We start from the raw sequence: 22,042 nt of genomic DNA, 5'->3' as shown, positions 1-22,042 counted from the left end.
GCAGTAGACAGCGGAGCATGCTAACATCCCCACCGTGACAAGGTGACACCAGAGACAGCAGCTCATTGAAAAGGAGGATAGAAAATTATATATTGTGAGAAATATTTTCTGAGTAGTGCAATGCAATGTATGGCTATATTTTCCATAGCAATATATATCATAATCAAATAATTTATTACAGATTATCAAGAGCCCACTCATACACACACGTACAGAACTCAAATCAGCAGGTGTGTGTCGTGTCGGGAAAGCGACGCGTATGTGTGACGGAGATCCCTGGAGCTTCTGTAAAATCAGGCTGCATCTGATTCCTTTAACTGTTCAGACCCACACCTAATTTGCCACGTAGCAAGTTAAACTTTAAACAGTAAACGTTGGATGTAACCGTAGAAGTAGAAACATGCGCGATGAGGGTGGGAAACTACAGGATCAAAATGACATGGACAGTAAAACTGAAGCTGACGGATGTGTTTTAGAGCTTCATCACCTCTCCGTTGGTTCTTCTCAGTCTCGGTAAATTCAATTGGCCCCCCCGCTGGGACACTCTCAGCCCGGTCACCTGCTCCCTCCCTTCCTCCCTTCATCATAACAATTTCACAAAATCTAATTAGCCCGTTCCTGTTAGCAGACAGGAGAGCAGCCTGCATTACGTAAATGTGACTCACGGAGAAGCACAAGATGTTCTCGTAAGCTCGGAGAACAAACAGATGCAAACCAACGTCTTATTCCAAAATTAAGTCTATTAAGACTTGTGGCACAAAAAGAGTCCCTAATGGTAAAGATTATTTACCATAATAATAATACCATTTCACATTAAATGGTGAAAAGAGATAAAACCCAAAGAGTCTTCACCTGATGGAACAGGATAACTTTACATCAACCTCAGCAGGAAAATGTCAGCACTGGTCAGCTGTGAGTGGGGGTTAAGATAACCCACGACTTACATCATCAGGCCTTTGCTCTCATGTGAATGACTGAATTTAAAATCTCTGATCAGAGGTTCAGGCTGAATGGTATGTGAAACAAAACCTTGTTATTGTTATATTTATATATCGTTCGTTATCAATATAAATCTCAATATAAATCAAAGGTTGTTGATTACCTTGTTGCGGTCGGCTTACACTCCACAGCAGTGAGGCTCAGGACTGTCTTAGTGAGGCATCTGTAAATATGTGCAACTTGACCACATATCCAGAGTGACAGTGAGGTGTGGCACAGCTGTCCAGCTGTCGCTCTGCACAGAAATGTTTCTGGCCCGCGAGCCGCTAATGAGGGTCAGTAACTTAAATGACGCTTAAATCCGACATTCTCCTGTCCTTGTACACACTTCAGGTTCAGAGCGCAGTGGCAGGAAATGGGGAAAACATTGTCTGGGTTATCACTGGGTTTACGTCTTATTGTGCACAACATGACATTCATTTTAGAAACCATGTACCCGTCAGAGTCAAAAAGAAGGCTAAAGCGGCGCATATTTCAGGATGGTTTCCTTAGATCCATACTTCACTCACCACATCTGCTTTTGAGAAAAATACAGCAACAGCTAAAATGCCAAGTTCAAGGAAAAGTTCAAGGACTTTAGATACCAGTGTGTGACATCACATTATCTGCAGCCATCTTTTATGTACAGTCTATGGCTTAAACCCTGAAACCACCTTTAAAACAATACAGGCTCAGAAATAACAGGCTCAGGCTCGTTGCGTGAAATGGCACAGAACTTACTAATGAAAGTGTTCGTAGTTCATACATATATGGACAAATTGAAGGAAAACTTGAAGTATTATGACATTACCTGGCCTGCAAAGTATGTCTGCTAACAGACCTTTTGAAGGCTTTACTGCATTACTTATGATATCTTGCTGCCCAGCAGTGCATGTGACCTGTAGGGGGCACTCTGGGGTCACTGGGACCCCAGCAGTATTTTAACCTCTCCAAGGAGAGAAACCTCAAACCTCTGAGAGGACCTTATGCAGTGAGCGCAGCCTCTGATAACCAACAGGTAAATGTCAAGCCTTTTAGAGGGCTGCATTGTGTGTGTGTGTGTGTGTGTGTATTCATATATTTGTGGGGACCAAAGATTTAAAGTTTACTATACTTCTGGGGACCAAAATCCTGGTTTGAAGGCATTTTTGAGACTCATAACGTGGTTATGACATAACGTCATAACGTTTAGTGTCAGGGTTACAGTTAGGTTATGGTTATGTTAGGTTTAGGATGAGGGTTAGGTTTACGCATTCTTTTTTCATGGTTAGGGTACGGGGCTAGGGAAAACATTATGTCAATTAGATGTCCCCACAACATAGTAATACCTGACGTGTGTGTGTTTTCTAAGAAAAGAGCCATTCAGCCGTGTGCTGCTGAGGTAGAGGCGGTGTACAGGCAGCGGTGCAGCTAGCGTCACAGCGCTCCGTCTGGCGCTCAGAGCAGGAGTAACGAGGCTGTCGGCTGGACCGTACAGCTCAGCAGGAGGTCATTGATCTTCATGTAATACGTCACTTAAAATCTGATGTATATGAAATCCAACAAGATTCTTATCAACCCTCGAGACACTTCTATTCATATCTCTTATTAATTTACTAAACCTAAGCTGTCCAGCAGGGGCAGACAAAAGCCCGTCAGACGTCCTCTATGAGCCTCGGTTTCTTACAGATAAATAAAAATAACGGGCTAATTTAATCTGGCAGATTTTCTCGATGCAAAGCTTACACTTCAGTATAAAATAAATAAATAAATAATCCCAATGAAAGTATGAGCTGCAGCCTGCATGGCCTCGAGGCCTGCACAGAAACCAGGGACCCCCAAGCCCATCTGTCCTCTCCACAGAGGGAGAGGGAGTCCAGAAAAATCAAGAGCATGTTTATGAAACAAATGCAATGACCATCTCATCTGCGTGTTTTTGTTCTCTTAATCACTTGAAGTCAAAAGCAGAAATGAAAATCAGACCCAGCGAACAGACCCAAATTAATCTTTCTCATTTAGACGCAGTCAGCAAGCTCCTGAAATACTGAAGTTCATGGTTCGAGATGATTAAGCTAATGCGCTTCATTTACTCATTATTCAACGTGACACAATCCGCAAGAGAGAACTAAACAGGAAAAAGGGTCCGCACTGAAGGAGGATCAGGACTAAAGTGAATCCGACTCACTGTCTCCAGCTGGTCCATGAGTTTGACCAGGAACTTTCGGCACTCGGGTGTTTTGCTGTCCAGCTTCATGCCCGTCTGCATGCCGTAGAGTCGACCTGCGGGAGAGCACGGGGAGGAGATCAAAAAATTAAACAAGTCTGTTCTTCCACAGCTTCGCTCACACAAGACTCGACAGAGAGTCCTCCTCATTAAAGTTTCACACAAGAGCTGCTGAAGATGTTTTCTTCTCTTCCAGGAGGAAGAGGGAAAGATTTCCACCTGAGACGAAGCAGGCCTGTGTGGACACACTCATGATCCCTCACCTGTCAATTATTTCTATTCTTCTCTAACATGATGTAACCTCACACCTGAGCAGCAGCACCGGGCCTGCAGGGATGACCTCCAGAAAAACTCTTAGAGAACTTGGACTGGAATTATTTTCCAGAAATTATAAAGCTAGTCAGAAAAAAGCTGCTGGTATGATAAAGTGTTTTCATATTACTGTAATGGAGGTCTGGGAGAGCTCGTGTTTCTGTGATGTACCTGCAGCTCTTTACTCAGTGTTCAAAAACTGTTATATGAATATTACAGATATGCATTTACTGAATGTATCTGCTGCTATAGGGACATTAAATCCAATGTTATTTGAGCCAGAAAAATACACAAAACATTCATGAGGAGTGATACAACCTGAACTCCACGTTCAACACCACAGACTGTATTTAAAAGATGGTTTGTGAAGTCTTGTTGGGCAATGAAGAGACACCTGCTCACACAGACTATGCTCACAACACAAACCTCAGTTAGAAAGCAGACTGCGAATGATGTGCACAGCTGTCATGAATATCTGGATATTTCTCCAAAACAGCTCAAATATGAAGCAGACTTCAGCGTGCTCTTCATGCACACGTCCCTCTGCACCCGTGGGTTCATCAGAGGCTTAACACATTTTCAAAAACTGAAAAGAGCTTCCCATCAACAATACACACACACACACACACGCGCGCACACACACATGCGCGCACTCACACACACACACACAAACACAGAATTCAGCTGTTTGTTGTGTGGGTGTCCAGGTTTCAGTTCAGGGGTGTGGCTCGTACACCTGAAGTCCGTCACTGGGCTTCGGTTCGCCTCGTGGCTACACAAACCATGACTTCACACCCCGTTAGAGAGTTTGTGTTTGTAAAAGTTTTATGGAACCATGCTGATGCCTTCCTGTAGATTCTGGGCTGAACTGCACTGCAGGCTCATCTCTGTGTGAATCAGCCCGGGGTTTGTTAACCAGATGGATGGTGCACTGAGTGTGATTGCTGTGCATGCACACAGCTGCTGTCTGGACCCATGTTAAAAATGATTGTCTTTAACTAAACTGAGAGACACTTTGAAGAGCGACCCTTTGCCACCGGTTGGAGCCTGAAATAGGAGGCCTAAACCGGCAGCAGAAAGGCTTTTCACACTCTGCTCACTCTCACACAATCACAGGTATGTTGGAGTAAAAACCTCCACCTGTGCTGACAAGCACGCAGACATTCCTCAAATCATCTCTAATCCACAGCTCTGTGTGTGTGTGTATACTTGTAGTGCAACAGGCACAGTGAGCAGACTCAGCGCTGCACTATCAGCGCAGGGTAAAGCGGCCTCAGAGTTCCTTCTCTGCGAGGATTACCTCAGCAGATTGTGCCGTTTGTGTGGAGGCGGAGTGCGGCGTGCAGCACAGAGCGATGAGATCAGTGCGGATTTTACCCTTTGCTGAAATTCTCTCTTTTGAACATGGACCTCATTTTGGAACATGGAACCTTGTCGTGTTCTAGAAATTGACGGTTTTACTAAAAATCACCAACGTTTCAAATAATAAGTAATCTCTGTGAGCCACGTGCTCAGGTTGTAGGGCATCGCAGCTCCACCCACGTGCTGTTAAAACCTTCTGTCTGTGAGGGGCAGCCAATCAGAAGACAGCTGGCATAAAGGTGGAGGAGCCAAAACTGCTTGTTTCAGAGAGATGAGTGACTGCAGTAATGCAGCATCACATAAATAAAGATTACTGTAAATTGTAAATCATGCAGAGCTACTCTAGTAGAAGAATATAGAGCTGAAAGCATGTGGAATGGTGCACGGTAAGAAATCTGAGTAACTAATTATAATTATGTTCATAATTTAGTTCATTAATTGAACAAAACTCAAAGGTTGCAACTTATCCAGAGATAGGCTGTTGGTCTGTTTTATGCCTTTAATTTGAAAATCTCCGGGTTTTAGTTTGTTGGTCTGACACAACCGACATGACATGAGCTGGAAACATTAATAAACATTAAAACATAACTAAATAAAATTCCACCTGCTGATATTGCTCCCACAATTACTCTACACTTATTGTACATTATCTGAAACATGCACAGGCTGTGCTCAGAGCGTCTGCTGCAGCGGAGAGAGAAAGCCTAAATATTAAGCAGTATTCCAGCATGGACGGTCGGGCCTGTCGAGTTACCAGGAGACCATAAACATTGTGTTGTACTCTACATATATTTGAGTAATCCGTTTCCACCTCATGTTTGAGTCACAGCCCTGCGCAGCATCAGCAGAACAATGGCCCATTTCACAGCAGCAGAATGGCGGGGAGCCTCTGTCCAGCCGCCAAGGCCAGAAGCACTCAGTGTTTCCAAAGAGCGGCACCAGTGTGACACGCATGTACGCATGTACGCATGTACGCATGAACCAGAGCGCAGCAAGCTACACAGACAGCGGGTCCTCCAGCAGACTGACAAAGGAAGACTTTGTGTCATCGCGCTGTACAACACAGCCCAACACAGTTAGACTGCAGACACACACACAACCAGTGCTGGAGCCCCCTTGTGGTGAGTGAAGGTGCAGTTTGTTTCTGCATAGGAATCATTTTTCATTAATTTGTATTTTGTTCAGTTTATTCTTCTCACCCTGAAAACTACATGTAAGCATCAACAGCTCTCTGCAGCCCAGTAAAGGACAGCAGCTACCAGTGTCACTGCAACACATAAATAGTAGTTTGTTTTAAAATTAAAAACACTCAGAATTAAACAAAACATCTGAATTTGATAAATTACATTAAAATATATTTAATTCCATCTTTAAACAAGCAGTGTAGACTTCAGCTGCACAGATATCAGCACACAGGAGGACTTTAACTGATCTCAGTGACCTGCATTCATCTTACAGGAACTGAATCAGCCACATCAGCTACCAGACATTTTAAACCAGGCATCACAAGTTAAACCTTCGATGCCCCTCCGGTCTGCAAAAAGCTGCAAAAGCCTGAAAGCACGCCAGCTGGGACACATCCTCTGAGGAGACGATGGCGTCAAGTGTTAAAACCTGTCAGGCTTTTGTTTCCTGCGATTATAGGGTCTCTGACGAGCATCCCTCTCCGCTGGCTCTCCCAAAAATAAGTAGGGTCCAAAAAATACTTTTAGCTCCGGCGTTTGTTTTTCAGAGGTGATAAGCTTCAGTGGAAGGGCTGCTGCTGCCAGCTCACGCAGAGGAAAAAGGTTGTGAGAAAGGATGTGCACTAAAGGTGTTAGACGAAACACTGAACGCTGAACAAATGCAGTGAAAAAGCAAGAAGCTGCATTTCCAGAAAGTTCAGCTCATGACTGGCAGCAGCGCAGCTTTCTGACTTCTATCTACGTCTCTGAGGACTCTGATATTGGTCTAATTTGCCTCTCTGTGTGCGTGGAGGTGAGCTGGATGCAGGGACTGTGGTCAGAGAGCATCTTCGGGATGGAGCAGTGAACCTCTCGGCCATCGGTGTCTGACGGGGTGGTTTACTGCTGATTTGTTATGACAGTGCATTCATTGGGTTGCACAGCACATAACTGAGCACGTCAACACCAGTCAGTACGATGTGAGCCACATCAGGTTGACCTGCGATGTGCTGCCCAAGTTTTCTGCAGAGGCTTCTACAGCAGAGATTTCACGTGTACAGACACTAAACTCTGCTCTGTCAACACAGCAGTTTCCCCAATTTCCTCGTTTATCTCTTGGCATGACAGTGACTGTTGTAAGAAAATATATTTAGCAGTGAATAATTAAGCCTCCTGTAATGGTGCTGGCAGGACGCCGCCACTGCCTCGATGCAATTTTTGACATTCTGTGCCAATGTGAATGTGGGCCAGAGCAATCTCTGTGTCATATGAATGACAAGGACTTCATTATGAAGAATAGCTGAGTCGCTCTGTGTGTGTGTGTTCAGTGTGACCAGAAGACAATCGAGGCCCACAGAGTGAACACACTGCCACAGATTCTGGAGGTTCATTCCAGCACAACATGCTGTAAAGCGTGACTGCAACGCTTACAGATAAGATGAAGCTCAATCACAGAAACCGAGCACGACGGGAACAGATCATTAACAACAAGAAACTCTGTCATATCTGTTCTGCTATTGTCACAGCATTTCTTTGGTTTTGGTATTAAAAGCAGCTCGGCGTAACCTCCATTGTTATTCCCATTTCTTCATTCAAACTTATGAAAAATGCCAAAGATAACATAGTTTGACAGCATAAAATTTAATTTTTGCACCAACAAAGCGATTCCCAAAGAGCTGTTAGCTGAAAACAGCTAACAGTGCATATTCGCAGGTGACACACAGTGTGCAGTGTGTCACCTACGAATATGTTCCAGTAAATCACTGCATATGAAAAATGCCACCCATTACCCATTTTCCTGCAAAATGTAAAGAAGGGTGTAGCTCAAGACTGTACTGTATAACAACCTCAGTTTTATCTAAATGTAAGACAAGAAAATTACAACATCCAGGATTTTATTCTTTAGAGACAAGGCTGCAGTTTAACTGGCTTCACAGATAGACCATCTGCATAGCAACGAGATTTTGAACGATACTGCCTCAAGGAAGCATGTATAATGTAAATGCAGTTGGTCCCAGCACTCCATGACTAACTTCTACGTGTGAAGAAGAAGCCACATTTACATGCACAAATAATGTTACCAAGCAGTAGAGTTGGCTAGCTAGCTTTAACTTGGCTGCGTGGCATGTTCAGCGACGGTTGAACTGGCACAGTCTGCCACTGTGCCCACTTCCCAGGCAGTCCAAACTAATTACATGGTAGGTCTTATTCTTTCTAAATGTTTTAAAGCTCGGCGGGGAGAGGATGGAGGATTTAGTGTGAGACGTAATGGTCCCAGTTTCCATCAGGTTACTCAGCAAAGTCCTGTTTATCAGAATCCAATCATTCTGAGGAAGCCAAATAATCACAGCCAATCATTGCAGTAATGAATAAAACAGTGAATTTAAAAAAAAATTTCAAGTTAAAAAAAAAAAGCTGCATGCATGTTTGGATATTACATACAAATAAAAGGAGGAGTGTGTTCCCCTCCCGCAGACAGAGGGATGGTACCTGTGTTCACCCTCTCCTCATTTATAATGTCGACAGTCCAATCAGTGTGAAACATCATTTGTAACGCAGCCAAGTGGTGTCGGCCGGGGGAACTGCAGGTGAATTACGTGGCTTCATTACAGCTAAACAAATCATGGCGTTGACTCAAACCTCCATTGATTGGCCTGTTCTGAGGTGGAGGTGAGGTGAAATATTGCCTGGCATTAGCTGGCTAATTTAGATGGACCTGCCGATGTGGAGCTGAGGCTGAGTGATGGTAAACGCACTAAGACAAAAAGGACGGAAATAAATCTCTGCGAGCCCTGGCCTCAACAGACCCACATGATGGACGGCTTCCCTGATGAGTTATTTGTGAAGTTCTGCATGTTCAGATGTTTGCTCGCTGAAAATATACTCTGCACTGCCAGTCATAACGCCTCAAAGCACCTCGAAGAAGCACACCTTTACAATTATGTGAATAACACAGACACGCACACACACACACCCTGTGTTTCTGTTGGAGACAACTGTCAGATTTCCAATTTATTGTAATATTTATTCCTTGCCCTGGAAGGCCAGATTTGCAACCATCTGTTAGCCAATTAGCAGCAGTTTTCAATTTGTTTCAGTGATTGAGAAAAAGAACCCGTCAGAGAAAAGAAGAAGCAGCATTATCACCTTAGTGTGAGCGGAGGTGGGGAGTAGATTATGTTTACTTCAGGGATGCACGCTTATAAAAGTCTAATTAAAAGTCTGATTTTGTCACTTGTTAACAGGAATGACTGATACGAGGACCAGAATGCAACTTGAAGCCATCAATGTGGCAGATCAAAGCTGCGGTTCCTCTAATGGCCACTTGATTAAAGTGAGGCAGTCTCCATAGACATGTTCATATTTCCATACTTTGTTTTCAGCCTGATACAAAATGGTCAGCTGCATGACAACAATACATGCAGGTTACTGTTTTAATGCAGAAAATTATGGATGCAATCACTTTGATGGGGGTGCCTTTTAGAGCACATGAAATAATTTTTTCTCATAAGTCTTTTATCAGCTCTGTGTCTGTGTGATGCACTGAGTGTTTTTCCCCACCTGGCCAACTGGTCCAACAGTCAGTCTCAAACCAGCTGCCCTGTTAATGTTAATCAGTATCGTCCCTGTAGATAGGGCTGTGCGATATGACCAAAATCTCATATCCCGATATAAGAATTCTATCGTCCCGATAACGATATAAATCACAAAAATGTAACATTTTCTGTAAATTCTGTGAATCTCGGGCAGCTCGTCTTGCAGGAAGTGTTTCCAGCTGCGCGTCATGTAGCTGGAGTCGAGTGTTTTAACCGATGCATGAAACTATACATTTTTAGACATAAGTTGTAACGGCCGCCGTTTTCTTTGTGAGTATTTATTACACGGCGTGCTGCGGGGAAAAGCCTGTTCTAACGTTTGAGTCCAAGGTTTATTTTTTAGCATCTGGCGGCTCTTTTTTAATTCTCATCCGTAAATCATCTGCTCTTTCACGTGATTCAGTTTATTTTGAAAAGTCTCAACAGGATCTTGAGCTTTATTGTGAAAGGTTTACGTGGAACATAAACAAGCGGACACGCATAAAAACAGGCGCGTGTGCGTCCGTAGTGTGGTTATATTAAATATAAGAGAAAGAGAGAACTTTAAGAAATTAATATAGCCACTACAGTGACCATCAAAACGATAAAAAAATATTGCCGTAAACAGTTTATTTTGCGACACCACGAAACAAACGATAGTGTAAAATGAAACGATAGACATTTTTATATTGTCATCCGATATATATCATTATATCGAACAGCCCTACCTGTAGAGGGAGTTGGAGTAAAATCAGTTTAGCTCACAGTAAATCGGAGTCAGAGACAACGGGCAAGCTGCTGGCCCAAAGAACAAGAGCCAGGCCGAAGACTGAAACATGAGCAACGGGCTGTAAATGTGGGTTTCTTCACAAAGTTTGGCCTTCAGCAGATTCTGACGGTGACAGCTGAGAGTCTCATTCACAGTCTGCAGCGCAGTGAAGGTGATGAAATCCTGCGCTATCAAGTCGGAGCTTTAGTCTTTTTCACCACCTGCTGCTCATCTCTGGAATTTTTCTCGCTCTTTTCCAGTGTTTTCCGCTTGGCTGGTGTTGCTGTGTTTTCCTGCAGGAATGAATGGAGTCCTGGAAGACTCTTGTGTCAGTCCTTTTATTAAATTCAACTGTTTTTCACTCCTCTTACTGGCGGTTTGGCAGAGTTTGCAGTGCGATTTTGTTGAGGTCACTTAACCAAGCATCTCCAACCAGTTCACATTTCTCATGTATGAGTTTCTGATCACTGAAGCCAATAACCAATACAATAGAGTCATTTTTTAACTTTAGAACTGGTAGCCATATTTGTTGGGTGGAAATGTCTCTATGTCCCTTTCTCTGTGACTCGGATGACTTTTCTGGCTCAGTTGCTAGTTTCAGGTCATACTGACTTTTAAAAAAAGGATCAAGACTGATGATTGTCCATGACAGGTTTTTGGTTTCAGTCAGATCCATCCGCTTCAAAATACCAACATAGTGGCAGCTAACATGCTCATCTCAAGGTATCAAAGCCTTCATAATGTCACTAACCGAAGAGTGACATCAGGGTAAAACCTGCAAGCATGCCTGGTAGGAACTGCACACTGATTCTGAATGATCTGATTCAGTGCAGTCGACCAGTTTAATTGTAGACCTCACAGACCCCTATAAAGGCCGACAAGTGTTGTTGGTTTTTTGGTTGTTTTTTTTTTTTTACATATTTCAAAGCTTCCTTCTGGCATTTCCTTTTTTCCTGCTACCAAAAACATGCACCCAACTCCAGACATGGCCGACATCCACGGAAAACCCGTCTGTTATTCCAGCTCTAGTGTTATTGCTCCCATAATCAGTATACATGAGCATTAACCTATTTCTATTCTTTTAAGCCTTTCTTCACTCATCGCGTCACATCTTATTCTTAAAAACATCTTCCTGCTAATATGGTGACGAAGCACACTCATAGTCCACTGCTCCCCATCCCTTAAACACACACACGTTCTCTGTTAAAGTTAGTGTACAACCTGCCCCTCCCTCTCTCTCTCCCTCTGAGGCCCAGACATATGGTGCTGCTGACCTCCAGTGGTCTGACTGGGTCACTGGTCCAGCACACATCCACACTGACGGGGCCACCTTTCACACCACAAACACACACTGAGTGCAGGCAGCTTGGGCTATTCACCTTCACCGTCCTCGGACGTGTCCGTCATGTTTATCTCTCCGCATCAACTTGAGTGATAAAAGGCTGCTGTTGTTGCTTTCAGATACAGTAAAACTGATTATCTGTTCCGTCAATCATGTTCCCAACATAAGCAGTATAAAATCCATTAAGCACTTGACCAGAGGGCACACACATCACTGACAGGTAACTGGGCTCCAAATACAGGCTCACACCTGAACTGCAGACCACACCCACAGCTGTACCTGCTGATAAACAACCATGAGCAACAACTCTGAGAAAACAACATATTGCATGATTAATATCAGAATCAGAAAGCCTGTATAGCCTGTAACTATTTTCAATTACAAAAAAACTGTTTTTTGTTTTCTCAAACTATAGATCTGATATCTTACTACATTTTAATGCTTGTCTGCTGAAACCAGACTTAGCCCATATTTTAGGTCCTGTGGGGTATCCAGAGGACATGCAGGGCCAAAGCTGGTGTCTCACAGTCCAAATTTCCCCCGAAGAGATCGTCTGGTATAACATTCTTCTAGTGTTCACAGGGTTTTGTTTTTAGGCTGTTTGCACTGCACAGAGCAGCTCGCAGCAAAGAGACCAAGGACACAAAAAAAACCCAAAGAAAAAAAAAGAATAAAACAGACTGGAGAGGTGAGTCAATTTAATCGTCTAATATGAGCAGCAGCAGAGTGTTTTTCACGTGCCATGGACAGAAGCGGCGCTCTGCAAATTAATAACCAGAAACAGCACAAAGAGCGCCAGGAACGATAATGACCGTCTCTGGGAGGTACGGAGGGGCTTCTTCTTCACAAACGCCTGAGAAACAGGCGTCCTTCACCTCAGACAGACAGAACAGCACATCACTGTTTTCAGCACTGAGAATATGTTTCCATGCACACGCATATCATTCAGCTCGTTTAGTCCACCTCCAAGCATCGCCCTCACACTCACCCATCTGCAGCCAATCAGTGATGGGCTGAGGCTGAGAGAGGCTTACCAAAAAAAATTTTGGTGCTCACTCTGACTTTTTCCTTGTTCTGAAATAAAAGTCTAGTAAAAGGATCAGTGTTTGGACCCGCCGGGGGAGATTCAGAGTGACAGAATAAAAATAGCAGCAGCGCTGAAGTATTTCACTTTCACAAAAAGATGACAGGTGGGTGAAAAATCAGCCAAATTTAAAAGAGGAAAATCTGGTTTGATGATGGCGGTGGATCGCCTGCCATCATTTTGAGCTCACCCACACAGGGCATCGTGTACATCCACAGGCTGGTAAAGGTGAGCAAACACAGGTTCAACACAGAGCAAAGCCTTGAAAACAGTGATGACCATGACCGTCCCATTTCCTGTTCTGCCTGTTTGAAGCAAAACAAGCTTTTTAAAGCTGCAGCCACATTATGAAGATGTGGCCTAACAGCTGTTTCCCAGAAGCTTCACCTCAGCTGTCACAGGAAGCACACGTCTGTCTGTCTGCCTGTCAGTCAGTGGGCTCCTGGTTTTGATCCGACTCTCTTTTCCTGCGTTGGTATACCTCTTCGTGTGCATCTCACTTACATCAGCTCAACTGGGTCAGACTCAGTCCCTGCTGTGCCCTCTGCATCACCAATCAGTCCTTTTACACACTCTGCCCTACTTAACAGGAAACAAGGCTGAGGACTGGGCACCTTTCTACCAAAACGTTATCTTTCAATAGAACATTTGAAATAATTTATGTTGACCGTTGATGACTGTGATGTGATATTGTGACCAACACTGACCCAAAAAGGTGGATCAGACATCAGAGACAGTGGGACGATGCCCGTTAGCAAAGGATCAGCAGTCTGTAGGTGTGTCAAGACAACAGTTTTCTGTGTGTGTCCAAATTGTGAGTGAGTAACAACAACACTTTGGTTTCTCTCTCTCTCACTCGTCTCTTCACCGATGCTGGTTTTGCTCGATCAGCGCAGATCAGCACCTTGAGCACACCTGAAAGCGGCCTCTGGTTGACAGTACATCACAGGCCTAACACAGAGATGCAGAAAACCTCACATTCACGCCTACCTCCAGTTTAGAATTCTCCAGTTGGTGCTGTGGCATGAAAACCAAAGTACCAAAGAGAACCCAAGCAAGTACAGGGAGAACATACAAACGGCACACAGAAAGAACCCAGCAGGACAGGTTTTTGTGGTTTATGTTGTACAATTTTCAACATCTGTGATAGTGAAGGAGAGAAATGAATACTATAAATAATTATAAATTACTGTTAATAATGTTTTTGAGCCCTTCATCACACCTGCTTTTAATGTGCACAAAGTTAGTTGTACAAATCTGTGAAATGGCTGATTGCAAGGTGAATATACATCTAATAAATCGAAGCATACATAGTTCAGACTGATAAAAACATGTCAATACGACACTTTACATAATAAGGACAATAACATATACATATATTTTACAAGACTAGCTCTTATTACTTGGTAGTTTCCTATTAAATGAAAAAAAAAAGCAGAATTTTGTGGAACAGCTTATCTGTTCTCAGAGTAAATATTGAACAAAAGTGTAGATGTGATACGATCCCTGAAACTTAAGCATCATATTGGTTTAAATCACCAGGAAAAATATGGAAGTTTTATGCAGTCACTTGACCAAACAACAAACCAAAAAGCTGCAGTTTTTCTCTCAGTGAGATATCTTAAAATCAAGAAAAAGCTTTGACTGATTTGAAAGATCGATTTCATGACCATTAATACCCCCCAGGGAACTTTTACTTAGGTGTGGAATGAAAGACCAGGAGGCACTGGTGTTTGAGTAACATACTGTAGATGCTACTCTTACTGCCCGCTCATTAATCCAGGAAATCCCAGAGAGTAGACTATGTTCAGTCACAAGGATGAACAATGAAACGTGCCATCCGCTGAAAAAGAACAGAATCAACGTTTTGGGAATATTGGCTGGATGTTTTGCATCTCGCCAGAAAGTCATCATCCTAAATACATCTAAACACTCAGCTATGACACAGAAGCCAGTATCTCCCAGACACCAGGATTTGACGTAAATACGGTCAAATCACTGTCCATCAAATCAAGGTTTCAAAGGTTTTAAGGCATCTCATTAATTCAGAAGGAAAAAAAAAAAACAGGCCAATTTTCATATTCTACTTGAGATTGGAGATACAAGCATTTTCTTGGAATTTCTGCCCTTGATTACAATACTTTAAGCAAGCTTTCTATTTTTTGTTTTTTCTCTCTCCCATAATTTATTTATTTGTGTTTTGGCCTCATCCCTCTCCACTCACCCCCACCAATCAGTTCCAGTTCTGCTGGTGATATTTTCTTGTAAAATCTGAGTTCTTCTACACCACTATTGCCAAATGCTGCTTATAAAGGTTCATAAAATTATGGGATTAATAATAATAATAATATTGTAGGTTCTTAATCTTGCCATATCAAGTGTCCTGACAAAACTGATGTTGTGGATTGGTGAGGTATACTGAATATATAACTTCTCATCACGTGGCTGCATTATACTTCTGTAGAAAATACTGCCACTGTGTAAGGAAGGTGCGACTGGGTTTCAGCAGGTATGCACTGGTGTGAAACTTAGTGACAGACTGGTAAAAAACTCATGAGTCATGTGGAGGTGAAGTATGCAGGCAGTGGGGTGGAGCCCATTGTTCACAGCTGACTGTGAAGGCTCATGACTCTGTGACACACAGCAGGACAAAGAAGAAGAAAAAAAACTAGCTGGACGACGACTTCACGTCAGACTTTGAAGTAGCCCTGGAACGTTCTGGCCGGTACTTCCTGTCTGCTAACTCCAGACCTCACTGGCAGCTAGCCAGGTACGATTACCTGGACAGTTTCTGGGTTGTTCCAAACTTCAGCTAAATTTAGCAGGACGAAATTAGAGCAGGTTTACAGCCTCACAGAACGGAAGCTGGAGGGCTTTCTTTATCTGAGTCAGTGAGGGGAACAGTTTATGAATTTCCCAAATTATTCCTGTTGCTAAGGGAACGTTAGGAGGCTAATGAAGTTGGAGCTGTCAGAGCTAACGTTGTGAGACGTTCAAAGAGCGGAGTGATTTAACGCCGCAGTTCGGCGACTCCTTGAACATCTCACACAATCTGTAAGGACTTTTACTTTAAACTTCCCCGCTGGATAAAACACTTAGATCCTAAGCTCAGGCGGCTGTCAGCTCTCAGGTAAACAAAGCTGCCATGCTAACAACAGTAGCTGCTAACGCCAATCAGAACACACACTTACAGTAATAAGTCACCACCGGGTCCCGTTTCTCGTGTTCCTGCGCGGTGCGCAGGTGGTGCTGTATGATTCTGAACTGAACCGGCAGAGCCATGGTGGAGTTAAAACCGATCCAGCGAGCTCGACCAAATCACCAGAATGGACTGTTGTTGTTAGCAAGAGTTCCTCCGTACTTCCGCGTGTTTGTCCAATAGGAGCGGCCGCCCAGACGGGACGATGACGTCACCATCTCGCTGAAGTATTGGGTGAGGGTTTGAATCTCAAGGTGTGGCTCATTAAACCAAAGAACTACAGGTGAAACTATGATATAATACATATTCTATGAGCCTGAATAAAAATATATTATTGGTGGATGTCAAAGAATTTTGGACAACAATAAACTAAAACTAGCAATATAATCTCCAAAAGTTGATTCTGTTCATCTGGACGTAGAGTTTATATATATATATATATATATATATATATATATATATATGTATATGTATATGTATATATATGTATATATATGTATGTATATATATATATATATATATATATATATATATATATATATATATATATATATATATATATATTACATATATATATACAAATACATATACATACATATGTCAATTGGGATCATATTTTCTTCATATTTTTTTCATTTTTTTAAATTAAAAAAAAGAAATGTGACAACAGACAGTGGCCACTGGAAGAAAGTCATGGCAAACGTGTGTTAAAAACAAGCTTTAGTTACTTGGCACAATTTGTGTGTGTGCATGTGTGTTAGACAGATTCAAAATAATAAAATCCATGTTTAAATTCTTTTTAATATTCCAATATTGTCCCAAAAATTAATCAAAACAAATGGATGTTAAAAAAGAATCAGCATAGTATTACACCTAGGATATTTGGACTGAGGTCAAGTTAAAGCCACAAACTGAGTCTGAATTCAGGCGATTGAGCCAAAGCATATTTGCAACAAAGCAAATGAAGTCTGATAATAAACGGTGTAAATCAAAGGGAACAATGATGTATTTCCAGGAAATTGGGTGGGCTTTGAGCAGAGAAGTCTGTTGCAGTAAGGGGAGTTTATGGGCCATGGTAAAAATGAGAGCTTGGATCTGTTTGGTTCTTGTGGTCAAATGATCCTTTGACCTGGGAGGCTCAACAAAGAAACAGCATGACATGAACAGCTTCTCCGGGTTTCTCCCAAAGCCTGCCATGTGTTGACTTTATTGAGGCTAGTCTGCTGGGTACCAGGTTTTCTTTGGTCCATATGCTGTTGTATGTTTAAATTTGGTGTGTTAAGCTTCATGCTGCCCAGTTCCCACCGAACCTTGAGCTGGACTGAAGTCCATGAGGTTTGGAAAGCTAATGTAGTCAGGGCTTTGGGTAATGAGGTCGTGAGAATCTGTTGGCTGACTGGTCGACTCTGGTCCAAGCCCACCCACTTCCTTGATGACTCAGTTTTGCACTTTTTGGCTCCGGTTATACTGTATTTTATTGTTTTTTTTTAATTCATGGGAACAGAGGAGCTTAGCTGCAAGGCTGCTGCACACAAACAGACTTTGAATCCAAATGTAGCTTGGATTTGGATGAGGCGGTAGTAATTGATGATGAACAAAGCTGTATTTATTATCTGCAACCTCCCTGGACGCACTAAATATGTTCCGAACAGTCGGCGTGCAGACTAGCAGGTAAAATTCTGGACACAAATCATGAACTTTTTGACTCTAGTGAGGCCGTAGTTTACAAAAAAACATCATGTTGTTTCGAGTAAGACTTGATGGTAACAATTCAGTTTGTAAACTCATAAGAAAATGTTTGGTGGGGTTACAAATCAAACCATCAGTGGGTTATTTTCTTTTGGACTAACGTGGACATAAAAAAAACTGCATGGTGAGGATCACCTTATTTGATTTGTCAAGTAAATTAAATGTAATGCAGCCACTGCTGGTGAAAGAGAAGGATGTCAGCGATCCACTTTCTTGTGGATCACTGACTACCCGGCAGGCCAGTGTGTGAGACTCTCTGATTTGGAGATGTACAGTACGGTACAGGAGCTTCACAGGGGCACTGGAGTGTCTCCACTCTGATTCACCTTCTGCACCTCTGACTTTCAGTATTAACCTGGGTCATCACACCCGCAGTGGTTGGATGCATTAGTGATGTGCAGGAAGTGAGGTCCAGAGCACTAGACTTTATGGTGTGGTGAAGATTTTGAATCATCTGCTTCTGAATATCAATAAGACCAGAAAGACAGGGAGCAGCTTCAGAGGGACCCTGTGTCTGTCCTGTGATAGGATACTGGTGTGGTGGAATACAAGTACCTGGACGTACATATTAACAAGGAGAGACTGTATACAAGAAGGCAATGAGCAGGTTCTGTTTCCTGAGAAAGCTGAGATCCTTTGATGTGTGCAGCAAAATGATGATTTTCTATCAGTCAGCTGTGGCGACTGCAGTGTACTTCAATCTGGTCTGCGGGGGAGCGCCATTGGAGCTGTTGACATCAATAGACTGAATAAACTGATCAGCAAAGGTGGCTTTGAGATTGGCTGGACACTTCTGAAGATGTGGTCTGGATAAATTAATTGAACAAACTGACCACCCTCTGCATTACGCACTGGATAGCCAGCAGTCCTCCTTCTCTAACAGACTGACTCAGCTCACTGCCACAAGGACAGATTCAAGAAATCTTTTATACCACATGCTTTCGCCATTACCATATAATAGCTGGTCAGTCACCTCTGACTCTGACTTTGATAAGCATAAAAACAATGAATCAATGGAAAATAATCTTACAATAATGATCGTAGGGTATGCATATGTATATGTCTGAATGTACCTCATCACCTCAACCGGTGCACCAACGTGAACCAAAACCATCCATCATAATATATATTCCCCTTATATATATTGTTAGCAAGCTAGCTCAGGTGGTAGAGCAGGTCATCTACTGATCGGAAGGTTGGTGATTCGATTCCTGGCTTCCCCTAGTCTGCATGCCAAATATCCTTGGGCAAGATACTAACCCCAAATTGCTCTCCGATGCATCCATCGGAGTATGAATGTGTGTGAATGTTATCTAGAAAGCACCTAGAGAAATGTGCTTGTGCGAATGGGTGTGAATGGGTGAATGCACAAGTTGTGTAAAGCGCTTTGAGTGCTCAGAAGAGTAGAAAAGCGCTATATAAGAACCAGTCCATTTACCATTTACCATATACTTTTCTCAACAAATACCGTAGTCTGTAGTACTCTGTAGTCAAGTCAATCAACAATGAAACAAAGACAATTGTAGGACTTTTTAATAATCATCTCAAGACAAAACAAGTCAGAATATACTGGTCACCTTCAGTAAACTGTAGCAAACAGATTTCTGTTTTAATATGGATGCACTGGTTATAAACTGTGCCTCTTTGACAAAATATTTTCATATAGAGACAAACAGTGGTCAAAAATGTAATAAACCTCAACTCAATTTTAACAACTAACATATAACATCACTGGTAAAAATCAAAGATGTATAAAAAATAAAGATGAATTTGCATTGTTGTGTACTCTGTGTGTCATAGCTGAATTTCCACAAATGACCCTGATATTAGTTGCCAAAAGAAGTAAATTAGCTTACAGCAGTGCTGCATAACCCATATACCTCCCTACTTTATGCTGACGCTTTGACTTCTTTTACATGAGTTCATTAAAAGAACAAGCTGAGAATTTGTGGCCACCTTTTTAATAACTGGATTATATGTTTAATATCACATATACCCCCCAATATTTCCAATCTCTCCAGTTCTGTTAATTATCAGTGAATCAGCCTTGCAAAAATACAACAAGCTCTGCTTTCCAAGTTCTTCTAAGTTAATCATTCAAAGACAGATAAACACAGCTTCATGTACAAATTTGATTAAGCTCTTAACCAAGACTAGCCCCGAGGTTTGACCCTGCCAAATTAGCTTATGGTAAAAGCTAACAAGTGAACCCTGAACTTTGGCCAACCTGAGCAAAACATTTTCTTCTTGTGGATTTTAAATGTCCTGGGTTTGTTTTTCAAAATTACAGGTGATAGCATGAAACTAACCTGTTAGCCTGGTCACACCAGAAAGATTGACACAACCCTCTGAAATTACTAGAGGCGTAAAACCCCCAAAAGTTGATTCTGTTCATCTGGACATAGCGTTTTCAGTGGGAGAAACATTGCGCCACTCATCCAGGTGACTTCTTCAGTTTCAACTGACTACAGATTTCCCCAACCTTATAAACAGTACCTGTCACAAAGACTGAAACTAGCCCACTAAATGAACAGAGGCTTAAAACCTATAGAAATGTGATGTGCTCTGGCAACTTGCTAGCTAGTGGACAAAGAAGCATGAGCTGTTTAAGGTAGCTGCATTGCTAACTGCAAGTAAACTAGCTAGCTTGTCTGGTAACCAGAAAGTAAATGTGTACAGTCTAGTAAAAGAAACTGACTTCTCCCCCAGAAGTTCTTTTGTTAACATGAAACAGGTGCCAGAAGCAGCTTAGGTGAATGTTACACTAGTCTGTGTTACCTTGCAGATGAAAAAAAAAGAAAGAAACAATTTGCACCATTGAACGGAAGCAGCACCAATGAGAAAAATGGGACTTCCGGGGAGTGTTCCAGGTGTGGTTAACGAGCCGAAACTATGGATTGTTGTATCAGGTGACTACTGTGAAGGGGATGGTAGCTACATTTAAATCAGGTATGGGTTTTGCTTTTATCACCCTAGTCTCTGAATTTTTTTGATAGCACCTCGTATACCTGAGCAGTAGAACAAGATAAACTAACTCAAAGAAAATGTGAGTAGACTGACATAGACCACTGGTATCCACTTAAATTTGTTTTATCCCATTTTATCCAGTGAGATTCCTGGATTTGTTCATTATTTGCACCACATCAAAACCTTTTATCCTGCCAAATTAATCTGCAGTTGTTAATTTCATACAAACCAGGCCTTAGTCTTGGTGACAGAACTTTTAGAGGCAAAATTTAAAACCATCGTCCAGTCACAGATACCAGAACGCAGACAAACCCAAATCACAGGAGTCACATACCTGGTTCAAACCCTTCTAAATCCTGCAACTGGAGTGATGACACAGAGAGAGGAAAAGGGTTAAGGGTTTAAAAGGGTTCGGAAAGAGCGTTTGATCCACTTTTGTCGTGTAATGCAATTTTGTACCTGAGATGATGAACAGATTGCTGAAAACTTCATAACAAAAGTTGGATGGATGTCTGATTAAAAATAAAACATTACAAAACATGAGAGGTAATCTTTTTCAAAATACATGGACAATGACACCAAAGGAAAATATTACAGAAAGTATTAATACTTCAAGCAAAGAAAAAAGGGTGAAGCAAAGGCAGGGGACTGAGGACACCTCTTCTGGTGTCCCAGAACGTTCAGAACCATGAATGGCTTGAACCTTCTCCAGCTTGGATTTCAACAAATCTGCCAGTAGGATTTTATTAAATACCTATTAACAAAAAATTAACATATGAATGTTCTAACTGGAGCTTGATGCTTTGTTTCAGAAATTTCAAAACCATTACAACTTTAGTACTACTATATAACTGAAAATTTTTAATTTTAACTCATTTTTACAGCCAAATGTAATTGTAACTTTTTAACTCAGATTTTTCAGGTGATAGATTTTGATAAAGTTTTTAAAAATATATATATTACAAGGTGTTTTCTTCCTTTTCGTAGTTCATTGCATCAAACCCATTTCATAATAAGTTCCATCTTTGGGCAGATCTTTACCTTGAAGAGTAAAACACTAAATAGCAACCATTTTAGCAATGGCATCTTTGGTAAGACGCATCAGTGGTCTGAAGATGCCTTTTAATCTCACTGAGGTAAACTCAAGCATATGTTTAGGCTCAACCGGCACATGAGCTTGATGATCAAGTTGTTTAAGAACTACCATCTTATATGAAATGACAACAAAGTTGTGGCGCTTGTGTTGATTGAAGTGAAGGTCAAAACAGACCTTGAGCAACATCAGACACACATCGGAAGCGATAACTGTCACACATACAAGTGTCAGAAGCAATGGCAC

At 42.0% G+C, this 22,042-nt stretch overlaps 1 protein-coding gene and 1 long non-coding RNA gene across 5 annotated transcripts in view; one reads left to right on the top strand and one right to left on the bottom strand.

Moving 5' to 3' along the window:
* Nucleotides 1–16,177, bottom strand: part of vta1 (vesicle (multivesicular body) trafficking 1) — a 73,154-nt gene extending 56,977 nt beyond the window's left edge. For all 4 annotated transcript variants that reach the window (XM_085134398.1, XM_085134399.1, XM_085134400.1 and 1 more), the window contains exons 1-2: nucleotides 15,980–16,177; nucleotides 3,143–3,237 (exon numbers count right to left, since the gene is read on the bottom strand). In XM_085134398.1, coding sequence (XP_084990524.1) covers nucleotides 3,143–3,237; nucleotides 15,980–16,070 — 186 coding nt within the window. In that variant the 5' untranslated portion in view covers nucleotides 16,071–16,177. The remainder of the gene's footprint in view (nucleotides 1–3,142; nucleotides 3,238–15,979) is intronic.
* LOC146502184 (uncharacterized) lies at nucleotides 9,525–21,961 on the top strand. The gene is made up of 2 exons (XR_014869650.1): nucleotides 9,525–10,213; nucleotides 20,100–21,961. It is a non-coding gene; the product is annotated as an uncharacterized LOC146502184 (long non-coding RNA).
* Nucleotides 21,962–22,042: the final 81 nt, after the last annotated feature.

The sequence above is a fragment of the Neolamprologus multifasciatus genome, chromosome 15 (genome assembly GCF_963576455.1).
Source record: "Neolamprologus multifasciatus chromosome 15, fNeoMul1.2, whole genome shotgun sequence".
NCBI lineage: Eukaryota > Metazoa > Chordata > Actinopteri > Cichliformes > Cichlidae > Neolamprologus > Neolamprologus multifasciatus.
Note: the sequence above shows the minus strand (reverse complement) of the source record. Positions and strands in the feature narration are given on the sequence as shown.